Below are 16,934 nucleotides of genomic sequence, written 5' to 3' on the forward strand. Positions count from 1 at the left end.
GCTTTAATTAATTTTTATCAGATCAATGTTAACATTTAAGTCAATATTTACTACAAAAGTGAAACCAGACAGAGACAAAACAAAGCGTTCTAAAGAAAAAATTAAAAGAATGATATCACAAGTCACTATGATCCTCACTTTCAAGTGAAAATGGAAAAGGTCAGAACCAAATATATAACCACTACCACAGCCTAATATTTGTGCATTCCTTCTCTCATTGAGTTCATTGGGCTTCAGATGTTAGACTATATATAATACCTATTATTTCACTTGTTGCCTGACTTCATGTATTATACAACTGATATTTGCAGTAGTGAATCATACAGGCAATATCACTGAAAAACCTTATTCTTAGTTTTTAAAGTCATCCTAGTTATTAGTCCTTCAAACTCAGGTTTTCTTGCTGTGGCAAAATTAAGCCATTGGAGACTTCTCATGGGGTTTGGAAATTTAAAATATATCATTCCTCATATCACTGCAGTAAGTCAATTCTCCAATTGTAAAAGAGAAAAGGTGGGAAACAGGGAAATTACACTGGTCTGACCATTTCTACTTGTTTTAGATGTACAGAACACATTCATAGCAGGATATACACAAAAGGGATAAGATAGCATTTTTTTTTAAAGAGAGAGGGCTGAAAAAGAGATTCTGCCCTACTGCTGACGTAGGTTATTTTTACAGCCTTAAACTCTAGTTTCTCCATACACCAAACACAGAAAAAAACAAACTGAGCTACTTCTAAGAACCAAGATCTTGAAAAATGTCTTCTATACAATACACCTAGATAAACTTGGACAGGCTGTGGAAATGATAGATTTACCTGATCTATTAATAGGACACTCTTTCCTAAACCTTTTAGTTTGACTTCAAAATCTACTAAAGTTTTATGTATAAAGATGTTTAAATTACCTGATCGGTCATTGAGACCTTGTTGAAGGAGCATTACTCTCTGAGCAATGGACAGAGCTCTCATGTGAACCTTTTCAGCTAAAACCTTTAAGAGACAGCAAAAAATGGCCATTAAACTCAATATAATTTATGCATTTTATAACTAGTAATATCTCCTTCACCTAAGAAAATTATCTACAATCTCCAAAAAAATTAATACCTGGCAACACAATAATGCGATAGGATTCTACCTAAATTATTTATACTCTGTCCATAAAAATCTCAATTGAAGAAATTTTACATGCCAAATATTTTTCAAAGGTATTTTAAGAATATGGCTTCTTGTCTTTTTAAAAACAGGTCTACACAAGACACTGGACTTACTTACCTGATAAGCCAGCTTTCTGACAGTTTCTTTCACATCCTTGGTGCGCCCAACAATTTTTGGCAAAGTCTTTGCTGATGGCGCAATACACGATAACACTGCCCGCCTAACTTCTGGATTTGAATCATTTTCAATCAAAGTAGCATATGCTAAAAATAGAGTAATACATTTTAGTACAGCAACAAAACATTTATTTAGCCATAGTCATAAGATAGCCCATATTTCATAATCTTTATAATGATAAAACTACTATATTTTAGTCTTACACATTTAATTTTAGCTGAAGATTCTTTTCTGCCAACATCCTTTGAAAAGGACAGAATGAGAAAGCAGTCAATGGACTGGGCATAAAGGCTAAAACTGAAAACAAATAACCCTAAAAATCATGAAAAATCCATCATTCAGATTATGTCTTTGCTACTCAAGATTTAGAAAAAAGTCTAAGCTGGAAGGCAGTTTATTTTAAACTAATATGGCTTTTATAAAGAGGTCATTGTTTTAATCTTTAATGAACCTAAAAAGAGAGAACTTCTGGTTTTGCCGAACAAAATTCATTTCCTGTATTTAAATACTTACCTCTAGATTTTCCTCAGCTTTATCATCAAGTATATGTTAACTATTAAACATACATATTTTACACATTATTATGTCCTTCATTTAATACCAAAAAATAGCAACTACCACGAGTTATTAAAATTATAAAGATAGTAAGAGACAAAGAGAAAAACAAATCAGAAGAGTCCCCAAAAGAAGCCTAGTCATACATAAAAAAGTGGAATACGACTCTCTTTACAAGCCGAGGTAAAGAAAGATTTCTTAAATAAAATAAAGTACAAACCATAAGAGATTGGTAATTTTGACATTAGGAATTTTTCCAAAAAAAGACATAGTGAAGTGAGTGAAATAATCCATCTAAAGTAGGAAGATCTACAATCCATATAACCCAATGGTTTCCCCTCAGAATATATAAAGAACTCCAATTAATAAGATAAGTCAATAGAAAAATGAGCAGAACACATTAACAGGCATTACACAGAAGAAATAAAATTGGTTGCTAAATATTTGAAAAGATGCATAACAACGACATGATACATATAACCAGATAAACAGAAATTTAAAAATATGACAATACCAAACATTGGAAAGGATAGGGCTCAATGAACACTTTTATAGTTATTGGAAATATAAACTGATAAACTGTTTTGTAGAACACCTGCACCTTATCCAATAAAGCTCATGACATATACCAACAAGTCAACCCTTAGGTATACATCCCAGAAAAATTGTGCACCAGAACCCATGTATAAAAAAGTTCATAGCAACAACACTGTATTTTAACAGGGAAAAAAAATGCAAACAACTAAAAGGTCCATCAATATCAGAAACAATATAATTGTCTTATACTCATACAGCAGAATGTTATAAGTCAGCAAATAAATATATCAACACGGATGAATGTTAGAAATAATGTTGAGAGCACAGAAATATATAGTATGATTCATAAAACATACAAAATGATAGACAAAACTTAACATTATTTAGAGGTATATACATGTGGTTGGGCTTCCCAGGTGGTAGTAAAGAATCTGTCTGCCAACGCAGGAGATGATCCCTGGGTCAGGAGATCCCCTGGAGGAGGAAATGACAACCCACTCCAGAATTCCTGCCTGAAAAATCCCATGGACAGAGGTGCCTGGTGGGCTACAGTCCATGGGGTCGCAAAGAGTCAGACACTACTGAGTGACTGAGAACACACACACATGTATAACTGTTCAAACAAACAAAAGGCAAGAGAATAATTAAACAAAAATTCAAAATAATCATTAATTCAGAGGGAGAGTGATAGAACTGGAGTGGGACCTAAGATAGGCTTCAAAGGTACTGATGATATTCTTTCTTTTTTTAAGTTGGATGGTGGCTACTTGAGTTTAAGATGTTTCTTAATATATGTTTCAAAATCATATTATATATGTGTACATATATATGAACTATACTCTTCCATAATATGTCATAAGAAAATTCATCTGCTGAGAATTTAACAAAATCAACAAAACTGAAAAAGGATTTAGGGAACTATACATACCATTAACCACTGGGCATTCATCATCTTTGGGATCCTGAAGGCGTGAAAGAGCAAGAACTGCCTGTATCCTTACATTTGGAACTTTATCTTTCAATCTAATAAGCATGGCTTCATTAATTTTATCAAACAAATCATCATCAATCTGGGCATTTTCTGGCATATTTCCCAAGAGCTTGTTTATGAGCTGGCACGCTCTAAATCTAACTGCATTGCTGTTTGCTTCATGAGACTAAAACAGAAACAAATCAAAATTTACTCCAAGTCACATACCATTATCAACTTGCAAAAAAAACCTTGATCCATAGGCATACTAAATACACATTCCATACCACAAAGACTCAAAATATAGTCTAAAACATTCACTAAATTACAAAAGCATATTCATTCCTCTTTGTAGGAACTCTCACTTCTAAAATAGAGAACCCATTTAAAACAAATGTTTGTAAGAATTGGCTTAGAATGGTCATTAAAAATTTAATGCAGAGCTATTTTTAAAAGTCCACATTTTAATCTTAACGACAGCTCTAATATTTCCTTTACATTTCTCAATTATCAGATATTTCATTCCCTAAGATGCACAAACTCCTATGGCCCTTTTAAAATAGCAAAATTTTCTATACTATTCTCCTGAAATTCTAGTTTTCCTATACCTTTAATAGAAAAGTAAGCAAATAATTTAAAATGCCACCATCCTCCTCCTCCTCTTCATCATTTTCCATATCTGATTGGTGAAATGAAGTAACAAACTTTGCGGCAAATTCTATTACTCTTTCCACAGCTGGTTCTCGTTTATAGACCACCATAGCATATTTAAGGTAATGAACAAACTCCTCATGAAAATCTGTTTTGTCATCCACCTGAAAGAGAAAAGAAACTGCATGGATTAAATCCTTTTTTCTCAACATTACTCTAAAACGCTGAAAACACCAGCCCTACCACAAACTAAAATCATTATTTAGTAAACTCTCACTTATCCAAACCATCGAAATAAATCTGCACAAATCTCTCTCTAGAGAAATGTACATCTCCCAGGAAGAAAACAACGTTAATTTTGACAGTGAAAAGAATTCTTCCGATATTTTTTTCAACACTCTTTAATTCTCCATATGATGCCTTGGTACCGGTTTAGTAAAAATTTGCTTCTTTATGAACAATCCAAAATCAATAACAGCGTCTGCATTTTACCAAATTACCTTTAATGTGCGTGGGCGAGTAGTCGCTGCAGTTGCGTCTGACTCTTTGCGACCCTATGGACTGTAGCCTGCCAAGTTCCGCTGTCCATGGAATTCTCCAAGCCAAGAATACTGGAGAATACCAGGGCAAGAATGCCATGCCCTCCTCCAGGGGATCTTCCCGACTCAGGGATCGAACCCGCGTCTCCTGAGGCTCCTGAACGGCAGGCGTATTCTTTACCGCTGAGCCACAGGGGAAGCCCATTACCCTTAATATTACACAGCAATTCCTTTCCGATAACAACTTTCACATCCTGTCTCATATCCTCAAGCCCTATTATACTGACATAATTTTTCTAGCACCTCAAGATAATTTATTTTCCCGAAATCCATTGTCCTATTCGTCTCAAGGCTTCATTCAAAAGGAAGCAAACAGTATTTACGTGACTAGGAAGAGTCTGGTGCTAACAATTAATTTGCTAATTGGTGATTTCATGCAATTTCATTGTGGCGCGAGGTTTAAGTAATCAGATGTGGGCGGTGACCAGAAGGACAACAACCGTTGAGCCACCGCGTTCAGGACCCAGGATGCAGCCCTACACTAGGTCGCCCCGGTGCGCGCAAACATTTCTCTTAGATTCGCCGCCAGAGAATTAACGGTCCACGCCGTAGGCCTCTTCGAACCAGGTCTGAAAGGTTGAAGAGCCTAGAGTCGTGGTGAGATTAGTCGGGAGGGTAGCGGGAAGCCCCTGGGAGAGAGGCCGGGGAGGGGAGAGGCGGGGGCTCCGGACCGCGGGCGGCCGCGCTTACCGAGCCGTAGGTGCGGTTCAGTGCCACCACCAGCTTCGCCTGGTTCTGGTGAGGCTGCTGCGCCAGCTGGAAGGCCTCCTTAATCGGCAGCAGTCTCTTCTCCTTCCCCATGGCGCCAGTACCCGGCCGAGACAAACCCTGTTCACGTTCGCCTACAGCTGGCCAGACGGACCACCGTCCGCATCTCCACTGGGAGGCAGACAGTCGAGGGCGTGGTTACCGCCAAAGCGTTTAAACAACTCCCGCGGGAGAAGGAAATACCGCGAGACTACCGCGAGTGCGTAGAGCGGCGAGAGCTGGAAGAGATGAATCCACCGCCTTCAACATCGCGGCTTGGGCGCATGCGCTGAGGGTCTTTTAAGCCGTTTTAATAGGGGGGACTTGGCGTTTCTAGAGAAAAGGTCATTGGCTACCCCGGAAGAGATATCCGCTGGGAGTGCGAACCCTGTGGAGATTCGACTATTGGAGCCGAGCTGGTGGCGCTAGGCCTAATCGGGTCTTGCGGCTGGGGGTGAGGCGAGGAAGAAGAAAGAATCCTCCATGGGTGAGAACAGGGACTCTGCCTAGGGGAAGGATCCCTGCTCCCCCTAAAGGGGAGGAGTTCGTTTGGAGATACGTGGAGGAGGGAAGGCTGGGGCGCCTGGGAGTGCTGCGCAGCGCACCGGCTTCTACTGAGAAAGGAGATGTTCCGAGGTCGTCTAATGTAGGCGAGCCGCTTTTTAATTCTGAGCGGTTGTCCTAATGGTCAATGCCCACATCTGATTCCTTAAACCTCTCCCCACAGTGAAATTGCTGGTGGAGAGTCTGCAAATGTGGGAGGCAGTTGGGGAAGAGAGGCACGAGTTAATTTAGATACAGCTTGATGTAGATGTACGGGCTTTGAAGGCCTGGTTTACAAACGTGCATGTTGATTAGTCGCTAAGTCGTGTCCAACTCTTTGCGATCCCAGGGACTGTAGCCCGTCAGGCTGCTCTGTCCGTGGGATTTCCCAGGCAAGAATACTGGAGTGGGTTGCCATTTCCTCCTCCACGGGATCTTCCCCACCCTGGGATCTAACCCGCATCTCCTGCTTTGGCAGGAGGGAGCCACTGAGCCACCAGGGAAGCCCCACAAAGGTATCTAAGGGCAATGTTTTCAACAAAGGAAAACACAGATTGGAAAAGGGTATAGAGATTAAGATAAATTGCCTTCAGAATTTTTTTTAATGGAATTATTTCAGGTAGAAATCAACATCTCCATACTACAGCCAACTAAAGAATTAGATTACAGTGCTTCATGTACGCCTTTTTCCTATCAAACTATCTTCCCTCCCCAGCAGTAATGGACTTACTTCTTTTTTTGGGGGGGGGGTGGAGATTTTCTTAATTTACTGTTAACTTTTGTGTGTTAATGACATATGAATAAATCTATGAATAAGTATACTGTATTGTTTTCATGTTCTAACGTTATATGAATAATCATATGGAACCTGCTTTTTCCCATAACTGTTATTTTTGAAGTTTATTCATATTGATACTTTCATAACAGTAACTGAACACCTTATGGACCCTTTGTCTAGGAAAAAGTAATCAGTGATTGATCTAGGAAGGAAAAGGAAAATTTTACTTAAGGCAACCTGAGGATTATAACCCATGAGGTAGTCTTTCAAGAAGCTCTGAGGACTGTTCTGCCCTATAGAGGTCTTAAGCACGATTATATATGTTTTGGAGACGAAGGGTGACTGTCAGCGCATTATTGACAGTTTACACAATCCAGATCTATGGGTGTGAAGAGAGTAGTAGGTCATACGAGACCCCTTACAAGATTGAGAAGGAAGGTTATCTTCTAGGAGTTCTGATTAGTGCAGCTACACAACACACACTAAAGGGGAGGAAAGAGGCCCAAATGGAGAAAAATTTTACGTTTTAATTTTTCTTTTCTTGCCATGAAATTGTATTTTATTTCATTACCTTTTATGCCAAGACACTGTTTTAAGCACTTTACTTCATTTAATCCTCAGATACAACCCTTGAAACTACTTTCTGCTTTTTAAGAAGAGGAAACTGAGGTACAGATAGGTTTCTCTAATAGTCTGTTGTTTGAGTATGCCATAATTTGTTCATCCATTCCCTTGCTTCATAGTCCTAATTCCTGAAATATTGTAGGTATTCAAATGCTAGTTAAAATAATAAATATGGTAGCAGTTGGAGTCCCCATAATTTCAAAATTATCAAAATGTCTAATTTCTGAAAAGGCAAGATGTGTGGGTACTTTAGGTTAATCAGCTGAGGAAAATCATAGAGGTTTAAGAGTACATGGAATATGCTTGATAACAATTATAATCTCACTGTAGATTAAAATGTAGAATATCTAGATAGCTGTGGTGAAAGAAACGTAGAAAGAGCACTATTTTTTTTAACCAAGTATATCCAAAATAGCATTTCAACATGTGTTCAACATAAATTGAGAATTATTTTACACTAGCCACATTTCAAATGCTAAATGGAGCTAGTGGCTGCAGTATTAGTGTAGAACTATTCTTACTTTGGGAACCACTGAACTTACCATTTGTTTTTCATCTAAAATCAATTGGTGAACTAAAAGTTTGAACAAACTAATATTTGGAGGCATTTTTCTTACTTTGGAGCCTTTTATTGCTCATGCTTCCTTATGCTTTGGGTGTCTGCTACCTTTGTTGCTTTTTTAACTGTGCAATTCTGTTATTTCCTTTACCATATTTTATTGGATTATCTCATCACAGATTCATACCATTTTATCAGTTACTGAAGGGTGAGGCATTGGCCACCAGAGGTCAGCCTAACTATCTTGATTAGCTCCGTGGAGGTGAGGTTTAATAATGTGTCTTTGTTCAGTATTTTTTTAACATAATCTGAAAACTTTTTTTAAAAAGATACTGGATTACAAAAATGTCAGTTTTGGAATGGTAGAAGATAGTTGCAAACCATATATCCCATAAGGAGTTAATAGAAAAAACATATAAGACTCATACAATTCAATAGTGAATTAATAATAATAACCTAATTAAAAATGAGCAAAGGACCTGAATAGACAGATTTTCCAAAGAACACATGCAAATGGCCAACCACTATATGAAAAGGTGGTCAACATCATGAATCATCAGGGAAATGCAAATGAAAACCACAGTAAAGTATCACTTCACATCTGTCAGAATGACTATTAAAAAGTCTAAAGATAACAAGTGTTGATGAGGATGTACAGAAAAAGGGACACTGATACATGTTGGTGGGCAGCAATATGAAAGTCCCTCAAAAAAGTAAAAATAGAACTGTCATATGATCCAGGAATCCCCCTTCTTGGTATATATCCAAAGGAAATAAAAGTACTATTTCAAAGATGTATCTGCATTCCCATGTTTATTGCAGCATTATTCACAGTAGCCAAGATGTGGAAATAAGTATCCATCAATGAGTAAATGGATAAAGAAGATGTAACATTTATATACAGACATGATTCAATCTTTAAAAAAAAAGAAATTCTACAATTTACAGCAACATGGGTCAACCTGGAGGACATTCTGCCATATGAAATAAACCAAACAGACAAATCCTATATGATCCTATTTACATGTGAAATCTCAAAAAGTTGAACTCACAGTAACAGAGTAGAAAGGGAGTTATCAGTGGCTAGCAGGTAAAGGCAATGGCACCCCACTCCAGTACTCTTGCCTAGAAAATCCCATGGATGGAGGAGCCTGGTGGGCTGCAGTCCATGGGGTCGCTAAGAGTCGGACACCACTGAGCAACTTCACTATCACTTTTCACTTTCAGGCTTTGGAGAAGGAAATGGCAACCCACTCCAGTGTTCTTGCCTGGAGAATCCCAGGGATGCGGGAGCCTGGTGGGCTGCCGTCTATGGGGTCGCACAGAGTCGAACACGACTGAAGCGACTTAGCAGCAGCAGCAGCGGGTAAAGGAAATAGGAAGATGCCAAAGCATACAAACTCTGGGACCTAATGTATGTTGTGGTGATGATAGTTAATTATGTATACTTGAAATACTGAGAGTAGATTCTAAGTGTTCTCATCACATCACATGCAAAAATAAAACAAACCTGTGAGGTGATGAATATGTTCATTAGCTTGATTGTGGTAATCATTTCACGGTGAATACATATCTCAGGATACCATGTACATGTTAAATATGTACAATTTGTCAATCATACCTCAATAAAACTGGCTTTATTTTTAAAAAGATGCTATATTAAACTCACTGCCTTTCGCTTATTTGTGTCTTGACTTTTAATGCTATTGGGGAAAAGAAATTGTAGCAATTAAACTAAGCAAACTAAAGAATTTGTATAGTAAGGCTATTTCTGAAATTACAGAAAAACCATTCTTAAGGTAAATTTTACATGGGAGTATATAGAGTGATTAATTCAGTTTTTATGTTTTTTGTTCAGTTACTTTATCATCATATACATATACATGTTGTTGCTAAGTCGTGTCCAACTCTGCGACCCCATGGAGTGTAGCCTGCCTGGCTCTCTGTCCATGGGATTTCCCAGTAATTCAGTTTTGATATGCCTATAACTGCTTCTGCAATGGCTGAGACAGTAAAGAATCTGCCTGCAATACAGGAGACCTGGGTTTGATCCCTGAGTTGGGAACATCCCCTGGAGAAGGAAATGGCAACCTACTCCAGTATTCTTGCCTGGAAAATCCCATGGACAGAGGAGCCTGGCAGGCTACAGTCCATGCGGGTTGCAGAGAGTCGGATACGACTGAGCAACTAACACACTCTAGTGCCTGTGGAATGTAAGAGGTTAACAGGATGGGTTCACTCTAGAATTTATAGATGCCTTCAAAAAACTTTGTCTTATTTCTGCTACAGTAGAATGAGCCTTTTAAAGAATGCTTTGAATAGCACAATAACTAAAGTATAGCCAATTAATAGTCTTGCAGATGGAATCTGGTTGAATGAAAATAGTAAAACTATGAGGACAGAAGAATTAAAAGCTAAAACCTATCTCAATAAAATACTTACAATACATTTATAATTTTTTTGTTTTCAGATTGAAGTAGGTAATATTATAAACTTTTTAAAGTATTCTTAAAAATGAAGTTTAAGTTACAAGCAATTCCCTTTGTATGGCTTTAATAGTATCTTTGTTGATCCTGTTTTTAAATATTATTTCATATGTCTATATATCTTTCTCATACATGTATATTAAAATTTTCATATTTTTGTCTCCCTAAAATGAAAGTAAAACATGCTTGTGTAGTTAACTTATAACAGGCTCTACCATTCTCTCATTAATTTTTTTTAAAAACTTGCTAAGCCCCTAATATGTGCCACTGCTGAGAACTAAATTAGATAAAAAAGAATGAGTAGAAGCCAGAGAAATATTCTCTTATTTTATTTGGCCATGCTGCACAGCATGTGGAATCTTAGTTCCCAGAGCAGATATCTAACCTGTGTCCCCTGCGTTGGGAGCATGGCATCTTTACCACTGAACTACCAGGAAGTCCCAGAGAAATGTTCTTTAGATGAACATTACTGACACAAAGCCAGCCCTTATCACCTCTAGACCCTAGAGATGTTACAGACTTTCATTTTGAAAATCATTCTTACAGAATGGCATAAGTGGAATGTTGATACTTTGGTTTTGCTTATTTCATTTGTTGTTGTTCAGTTGCTAAGTCATGGCCAACTCGGCAATTTAACCTATGCTTTTAGTGCATCTGTGTTGCTATGTATACTTCTAATGTGCTTTCATCACATGTTACCTATCCATTCCTCTAGGGATGGAAACTTTGAATGCTTCTAATTCTTTACCATCAAAGGTGAAGCTTCAGAATATATGTTGGTTTTCTGGAGATTTTCTCTGTTATATAAACCCAAGAGTAGAATTGCTGGATCCTGAGATGTGCAGATAGTCTAGCTAAGTAGTGCTGCCAGATTGCTCTTCAGAAAGGTTCAATTCAGTTCAGTTGCTCAGACATGTCTGACTCTTTGCAACCCTATGAATCGCAGCACGCCAGGCCTCCCTGTCCATCACCAACTCCTGGAGTTCACTCAGACTCACGTCCATCAAGTCAGTGATGCCATCCAGCCATCTCATCCTCTGTCGTCCCCTTCTCCTCCTGCCCCCAGTCCCTCCCAGCATCAGAGTCTTTTCCAATGAGTCAACTCTTTGCATAAGGTGGCCAAAGTACTGGAGTTTCAGCTTTAGCGTCATTCCTTCCAAAGAACACCCAGGGCTGATCTCCTTCAGAATGGACTGGTTGGATCTCCTTGCAGTCCAAGGGACTCTCAAGAGTCTTCAGTCCAGTCTATAATCCCACCAATAGTGCTGGTTTCTAAAGGAATTCCTTCAGTCTTATCTATCTTCCTAATTTTTACCAAAATAATAGAATAATGTGATATCTCTTTACTCACATAGAGTTAATGGCCTGTGGATTTTTTCTTCTGTAAACTGGGTGTTTTTGTCCTTTGCCCATTTCTTTATTGAGATTGCTACCTTTGTTGTTGATTTGTAATTAACTTCTTTCTTGATGTCTTTACTTCAGTCCAAAAAGGATTAATTTTGATGTGATTGAACTCATCATAGTTTCTCTTGTGCTTTATGGTTTGTTTTTTTTTTAAGAAGTCCTCTGCTCCTAAGTCACAAAGATATTCTCCTGCATTATATTCTAGTGAATATATAGTCTTCTCACTTAGATCTTTAATCTCTCATGAGTCCTCTTTTGTATGTGGCATTATATAAGTAACTTTTATTTTTCTTCATATGAGCCAGATTTACCAATATTATGTGCTAGATGGATTCATCCCCCCTTGATTTATGTGCTAACTTTTTATTACATTCTAAAATTTTATGTGGCTCTATTTCTGAGCTTTGTTCCATTGGACTATTTGTTCGTATACTCCACCAGAGAAGCCCTGTTCTTATACTAACTCTACCTTATTTTAATTTCTGCAGCTTCTCTAATATGTGTTAATATCCTGTAAGCCAAGAACCTCCTTTACTCTTCTGTTTAAATAGTTGATGTAGCTATATATGGAATTTTATTCTTAACATATGAGGATTGCATGAATTAATTTGGAAAAAAGTTATCTTTATAGTATTCATTTGTTCCATCCAAGAGCATGGAATGTCTGTTTATTTTAAATTATCTGTGTCCTTGATTAGAATTTTACAGTCTTCTTTGTAGAGGTCTTGCATATTATTGATTAGTTCTTAAATCCTTCATAGGGTTGGTCTGAGTTTTTTTTTTTTTTTTTTCTTTATTGTGAAAGTGTTTATGTAATATATTTTATGGTCCGTATTGCTGGTATAGAAGTTAAGAGTGCCTGTGGTCAAATCCTATCATTTTGTAGATATAGGACTCTGGACAAGTAGCTTAAACCTCATGTATAAAATGGGGACAATAAAAGTACCTATCTTACAGGATTGTTAGAATTTCAGTGAGTAGTATTTGTGCAATTCCTAGAATGCTGCTGCTGCTGCTAAGTTGCTTCAGTCGTGTCCGACTCTATGCGACCCCATAGACAGCAGCCCACCAGGCTCCCCCGTCCCTGGGATTCTCCAGGCAAGAGTACTGGAGTGGGGTGCCATTGCCTTCTCCAAATTCCTAGAATAGTATTTGGCAAAGAGTAAGTGCTATATAAACAAATTAATGAATATTCATAGGTTAATCTGTGAATTAGAAAAGAGATTCAGGAACCATGTTGAGCTTTTTTGGTAGCTCTAATAGTTTATATCTTAGGGGTTTTTTTTTAATTTGGATGACCATATCATCTGTAAAATAGTAGTTTTATCTCTTTACAGTTCTCACCCTTTTTAAAAAATAATAATAATGTTGACTAGGACTTCCTGCCTGGAAAATCCCATGGATGGAGGAGCCTGGTAGGCTGCAGTCCATGGGGTCGCTAAGAGTCGGACATGACTGCACGACTTCACTTTCACTTTTCACTTTCATGCATTGGAGAAGGAAATGGCAACCCACTCTAGTGTTCTTGCCTGGAGAATCACAGGGACGGGTGGGCTGCTGTCTCTGGGGTCGCACAAGAGTCGGACGCAACTGAAGCGACTTAGCAGTAGCAGCAGGACTTTGGTACTTTGTTACACAGTATCAGTCATCAGGATCACCCTTATGTGATTCATTTTTAAAGAGAATATATCTAAATTTCTCATTTAGGATAATATTTGCTGAAAGTTTTTGGTAGATAAGTTTTACCATGATGAGAAAGTAGCTTTCTCTTCCAATCTGGTAAAAGTGTTTTGTTTTTTTAAGTCATAAATAGGCGTTGATCAAAAACTAAGAAGAGTTAAATTTCCACAATTGATAAAATTATCTCATTTTTTCTGTTTTATTACTATAGTGATTTATATTTATAAATTTATGAAACTGAGATGTTCTTGCTTTCAAGCTCTACATGATTATGACATTCTTTTTTTCTTTATTACACTATTACATTTCGTTAGGTAGTATCTGAAATTTTTGCAAGTAAAATGAGCCTGTATCTTTCTTATATGCTTCATCTCTAGATTTAATTAATGTTTTATTATCCTCATGAAAGAAGCTAATCAGTTTTATGCTTTTTTGCTTTTTTCTGGAACAGTTAATATAAAATATGTATTAATTTTCTTGGAAGTTTAATGGAAGTCTCTTATGAGAGTGGTGTTTTTAATAGGCAGTTATTACCTTTTCACTTTGTTTAATACTGGTCTGTTTTATTCAGGTTACCTATTTCTTGTATGAATTTTAGTATTTTATAAATCTCTTTCTTGATAAATCTCACCAGTTTTGTTTTTCTTATTCATAGTTTCAGAAAACTGTCTTTCAGTTTTATTAATCTATTTTTCTGTTATACACTATTTAATTTCTGCCTTTATTATTTCTTTTCTGCTTATTTTGCTGTTACTTTTTTCTGTTATCTTGAATGCCTAACTTGTGGGTATTTAAACTTCCTTATTTCCTCACAAGTGTATTCAAAGCTATGAATTTCTTCTAGGTACTGGTTCAGCCATGACCCACAAATTTTGCCTTGTATGGTTATATTACCATTCAATCTTATATTTAATATATTTTATGATATCCATTTTACTAATCCATGAGTTATTTAGTTTCCTAACCAATAATTACTTTTAACAGCTACTTTTATTGCACTATGGTCAGACAATTTAAATGAAATTGACCCTTTGGAATCTAGTTATGCTTTATAATTTAATACATGAAATATTTCTGTGTTTGTGTTTTATAGTTCCTAGAGCATATTAATATTTTTAACTGTTTCAGAATGCTTATATCTCTGTTTATATTCCCCCCTCAGTTCTATTAGTCATTACCTGAGAAACTTTAAGGATGTGCTTTTAGGTTCATAGACATTTATTATGAGTATATCACTTTTATTCTTTCACTTTTACCTGTATTATAACATCCATCTTTGTTCCTTATATTTTCTGGTTTGAAATATTTTTTATTGGGTATTAAGATTGCTATCTGAGCTTTATTCTGGTCCACAGTTACCTGATAACATCTTTTTTCATATTTCTGGTTTTGACCTTTTTGGGTCTTTTTGCTTTAAAGTATGTTACTGAATCTTATTTTGTTTTGTCAATTCATTCTGAGTGTCTGTCTTTTAATTATGAATTTAAGCTGTTTATAGTCATTGTAATTCCTGCTATTATTAAAATTTATACCTGCCATGATCTGTAGAGTAGTCATAGGACCACAACCTCTGAGTCCCAGCAAGAGTTCTAACATCTAGAAACTACAATGGGGACAGATCTCCTAAAATTAATGCCAAGAAGCACCTCTAAAGATAAAAAGGTACCTTTTACAGCTCCCTATTTGGAGTTCGGAGCATAAGCAATCTGCTTTGGTAGATAATTATCTGGTCTGGGTGAACAGGTGAAGTCGCTCAGTCGTGTCCAGACTCTTTGCGACCCCATGGACTGTAGCCTACCAGGCTTTTCCATCTAGAACTGCATAGTAAAAAACAAACTAGTCCAGGCATGTACCAACAAAGGATTAAAGTGACCCCAGGCTCTCCTTCCCAATTTTGTCATGGTAGGAGCCAGTCCCAGTTGGAGAATCTGCCTAAGTTTATGTGCTGAAGATGGGAAAGCCAGTAAGGCTTCTTGCTTAGCATCAGTGTGCTTGGATACTCTATGAAATTAGATGGATAATAATGTTACCCAGTGCTTTCAAGCTTTAATATCATGTCTGGAGTCTTCTCATTCACAGGTTAAGGCTACCTTTGCAGATGGTCCAGCAACTAAGTCGCCAGTTTCCAAGGGCATTTGCACCATCTATGGAAAACATCGGATCGTTGCACACCAGACAAATCCTTGGCAACTCATCCCACCATCCCCCTGCACAAAAGTTACTGCACCAGCTGACAAAGAAGGCAATCACTGAGTTTTTTTTCATTACCAAATAGATACAATATCTCTGCCAACAAAAAAGAGTACACAAAGTGTCTCTTCATGAAATCGCAACCAGTTGAGACCATGCTAAGCAAATCAGCTTGTCTATAGGATGACCTCTTCTTTTCTTCAGTAGCCAGGATTTGAAGGAGAGACTCTGACCTGTGCCACTGGTAAGTGACTAACTTTTACACACTGAACTGGTGCTGAGAACTGAGCTGTCTTCTTTGTAAGTGAAGAATATACAACATAATCTTGAAGAACTGTACAGTGTCGCAAGCCAGAGGCATACTATGTGTGTATAACAGACTAAGAAACAAGTGAATCTTATTGAAACAATTTCTCATCTTTTGCTTTATTTGCCAGTGTCAGTGTTTTGCTGGCTTAGATTGTTACCTTTTTCTGGTACCTTTTTTCCTATACTGTTGGTCTATTTTAATGGGTCCTAGAAATCCCTCTCCTGATCCCTTATCAGAATCAGAAAGTGAGGAAGAAGAAAACACTAACTACCTAAATGAGAGTTCTGGGGAAGAGTGGGATTCCTCTGAAGAAGAGGACCCTGTGGTGCCCAACCTAACACCTCTTGAGAGTCTTGCCTGGCAGGTTAAGTGCCTTTTAAAATATTCTACAACTTGGAAACCTTTAAATCCTAATTCCTGGTTATATCATGCTAAACTCCTGGATGCTAGCACACCAGTCCATATACTTCGAGAGATAGGTCTGAGACTCTCTCATTGCTCCCATTGTGTACCCAAACTGGAACCAATTCCTGAATGGCCTCCTCTGGCTTCTTGTGGAGTACCACCTTTTCAAAAGCCCCTTATAAGTCCCAGCCGGCTTTCTAGAGACCATGCCACTCTAAATGGAGCGCTGCAGTTTGCCACCAAACAGTTAAGTCGAACATTGAGTAGAGCCACCCCCATACCTGAATACCTAAAACAGATTCCTAATTCCTGTGTTTCTGGTTGTTGCTGTGGCTGGTTAACTAAAACAGTTAAGGAAACAACCCGCACTGAACCCATCAACACTACTTATTCCTACACTGACTTCCAAAAGGCAGTTAACAAACTCCTAACTGCATCACTATAAAAAACCCACCCACCATTCATTCTCATCTCATGTTCCCAGATGAGAAAGGAACACAGTTAACACAGCCCACAGTTGAGAAACAAATGTCTTCTCAAACTATGCCCTGTCTTCAGAA

The 16,934-nt window shown here is 37.5% G+C and overlaps 2 protein-coding genes across 5 annotated transcripts in view; one reads left to right on the plus strand and one right to left on the minus strand.

Annotated features, from left to right (window-relative positions):
• NCAPG (non-SMC condensin I complex subunit G) overlaps nucleotides 1–5,470 on the minus strand; it is a 46,807-nt gene extending 41,337 nt beyond the window's left edge. For both annotated transcript variants that reach the window (XM_006063935.3, XR_006552340.1), the window contains exons 1-5: nucleotides 5,339–5,470; nucleotides 4,007–4,213; nucleotides 3,357–3,585; nucleotides 1,277–1,422; nucleotides 910–994 (exon numbers count right to left, since the gene is read on the minus strand). In XM_006063935.3, coding sequence (XP_006063997.1) covers nucleotides 910–994; nucleotides 1,277–1,422; nucleotides 3,357–3,585; nucleotides 4,007–4,213; nucleotides 5,339–5,449 — 778 coding nt within the window. In that variant the 5' untranslated portion in view covers nucleotides 5,450–5,470. The remainder of the gene's footprint in view (nucleotides 1–909; nucleotides 995–1,276; nucleotides 1,423–3,356; nucleotides 3,586–4,006; nucleotides 4,214–5,338) is intronic.
• A 61-nt stretch (nucleotides 5,471–5,531) lies between these two features.
• On the plus strand, nucleotides 5,532–16,934 carry DCAF16 (DDB1 and CUL4 associated factor 16). 3 transcript variants are annotated; one of them, XM_025290254.2, is made up of 3 exons: nucleotides 5,545–5,882; nucleotides 7,338–7,385; nucleotides 15,549–16,934. In XM_025290254.2, the coding sequence occupies exon 3, from the start codon at nucleotides 16,169–16,171 to the stop codon at nucleotides 16,817–16,819; it is 651 nt and encodes a 216-aa protein (XP_025146039.2). In that variant the 5' UTR covers nucleotides 5,545–5,882; nucleotides 7,338–7,385; nucleotides 15,549–16,168; the 3' UTR covers nucleotides 16,820–16,934. The 3 variants fall into 3 exon arrangements, with proteins under 3 accessions (XP_006063999.2, XP_025146039.2, XP_006064000.2); XM_006063937.3 differs by lacking the exon at nucleotides 7,338–7,385 and having other exon boundaries at nucleotides 5,532–5,882; XM_006063938.3 differs by lacking the exon at nucleotides 7,338–7,385 and having other exon boundaries at nucleotides 15,534–16,934.

This window comes from Bubalus bubalis, chromosome 7 (genome assembly GCF_019923935.1).
Source record: "Bubalus bubalis isolate 160015118507 breed Murrah chromosome 7, NDDB_SH_1, whole genome shotgun sequence".
NCBI classification, from domain to species: Eukaryota; Metazoa; Chordata; class Mammalia; order Artiodactyla; family Bovidae; genus Bubalus; species Bubalus bubalis.

Coding starts and splice junctions, on each gene's coding strand:
- DCAF16 (XM_006063937.3), top strand. CDS start 16,169: ATGGGTCCTAGAAATCCCTCTCCTGATCCCTTATCAGAATCAGAAAGT.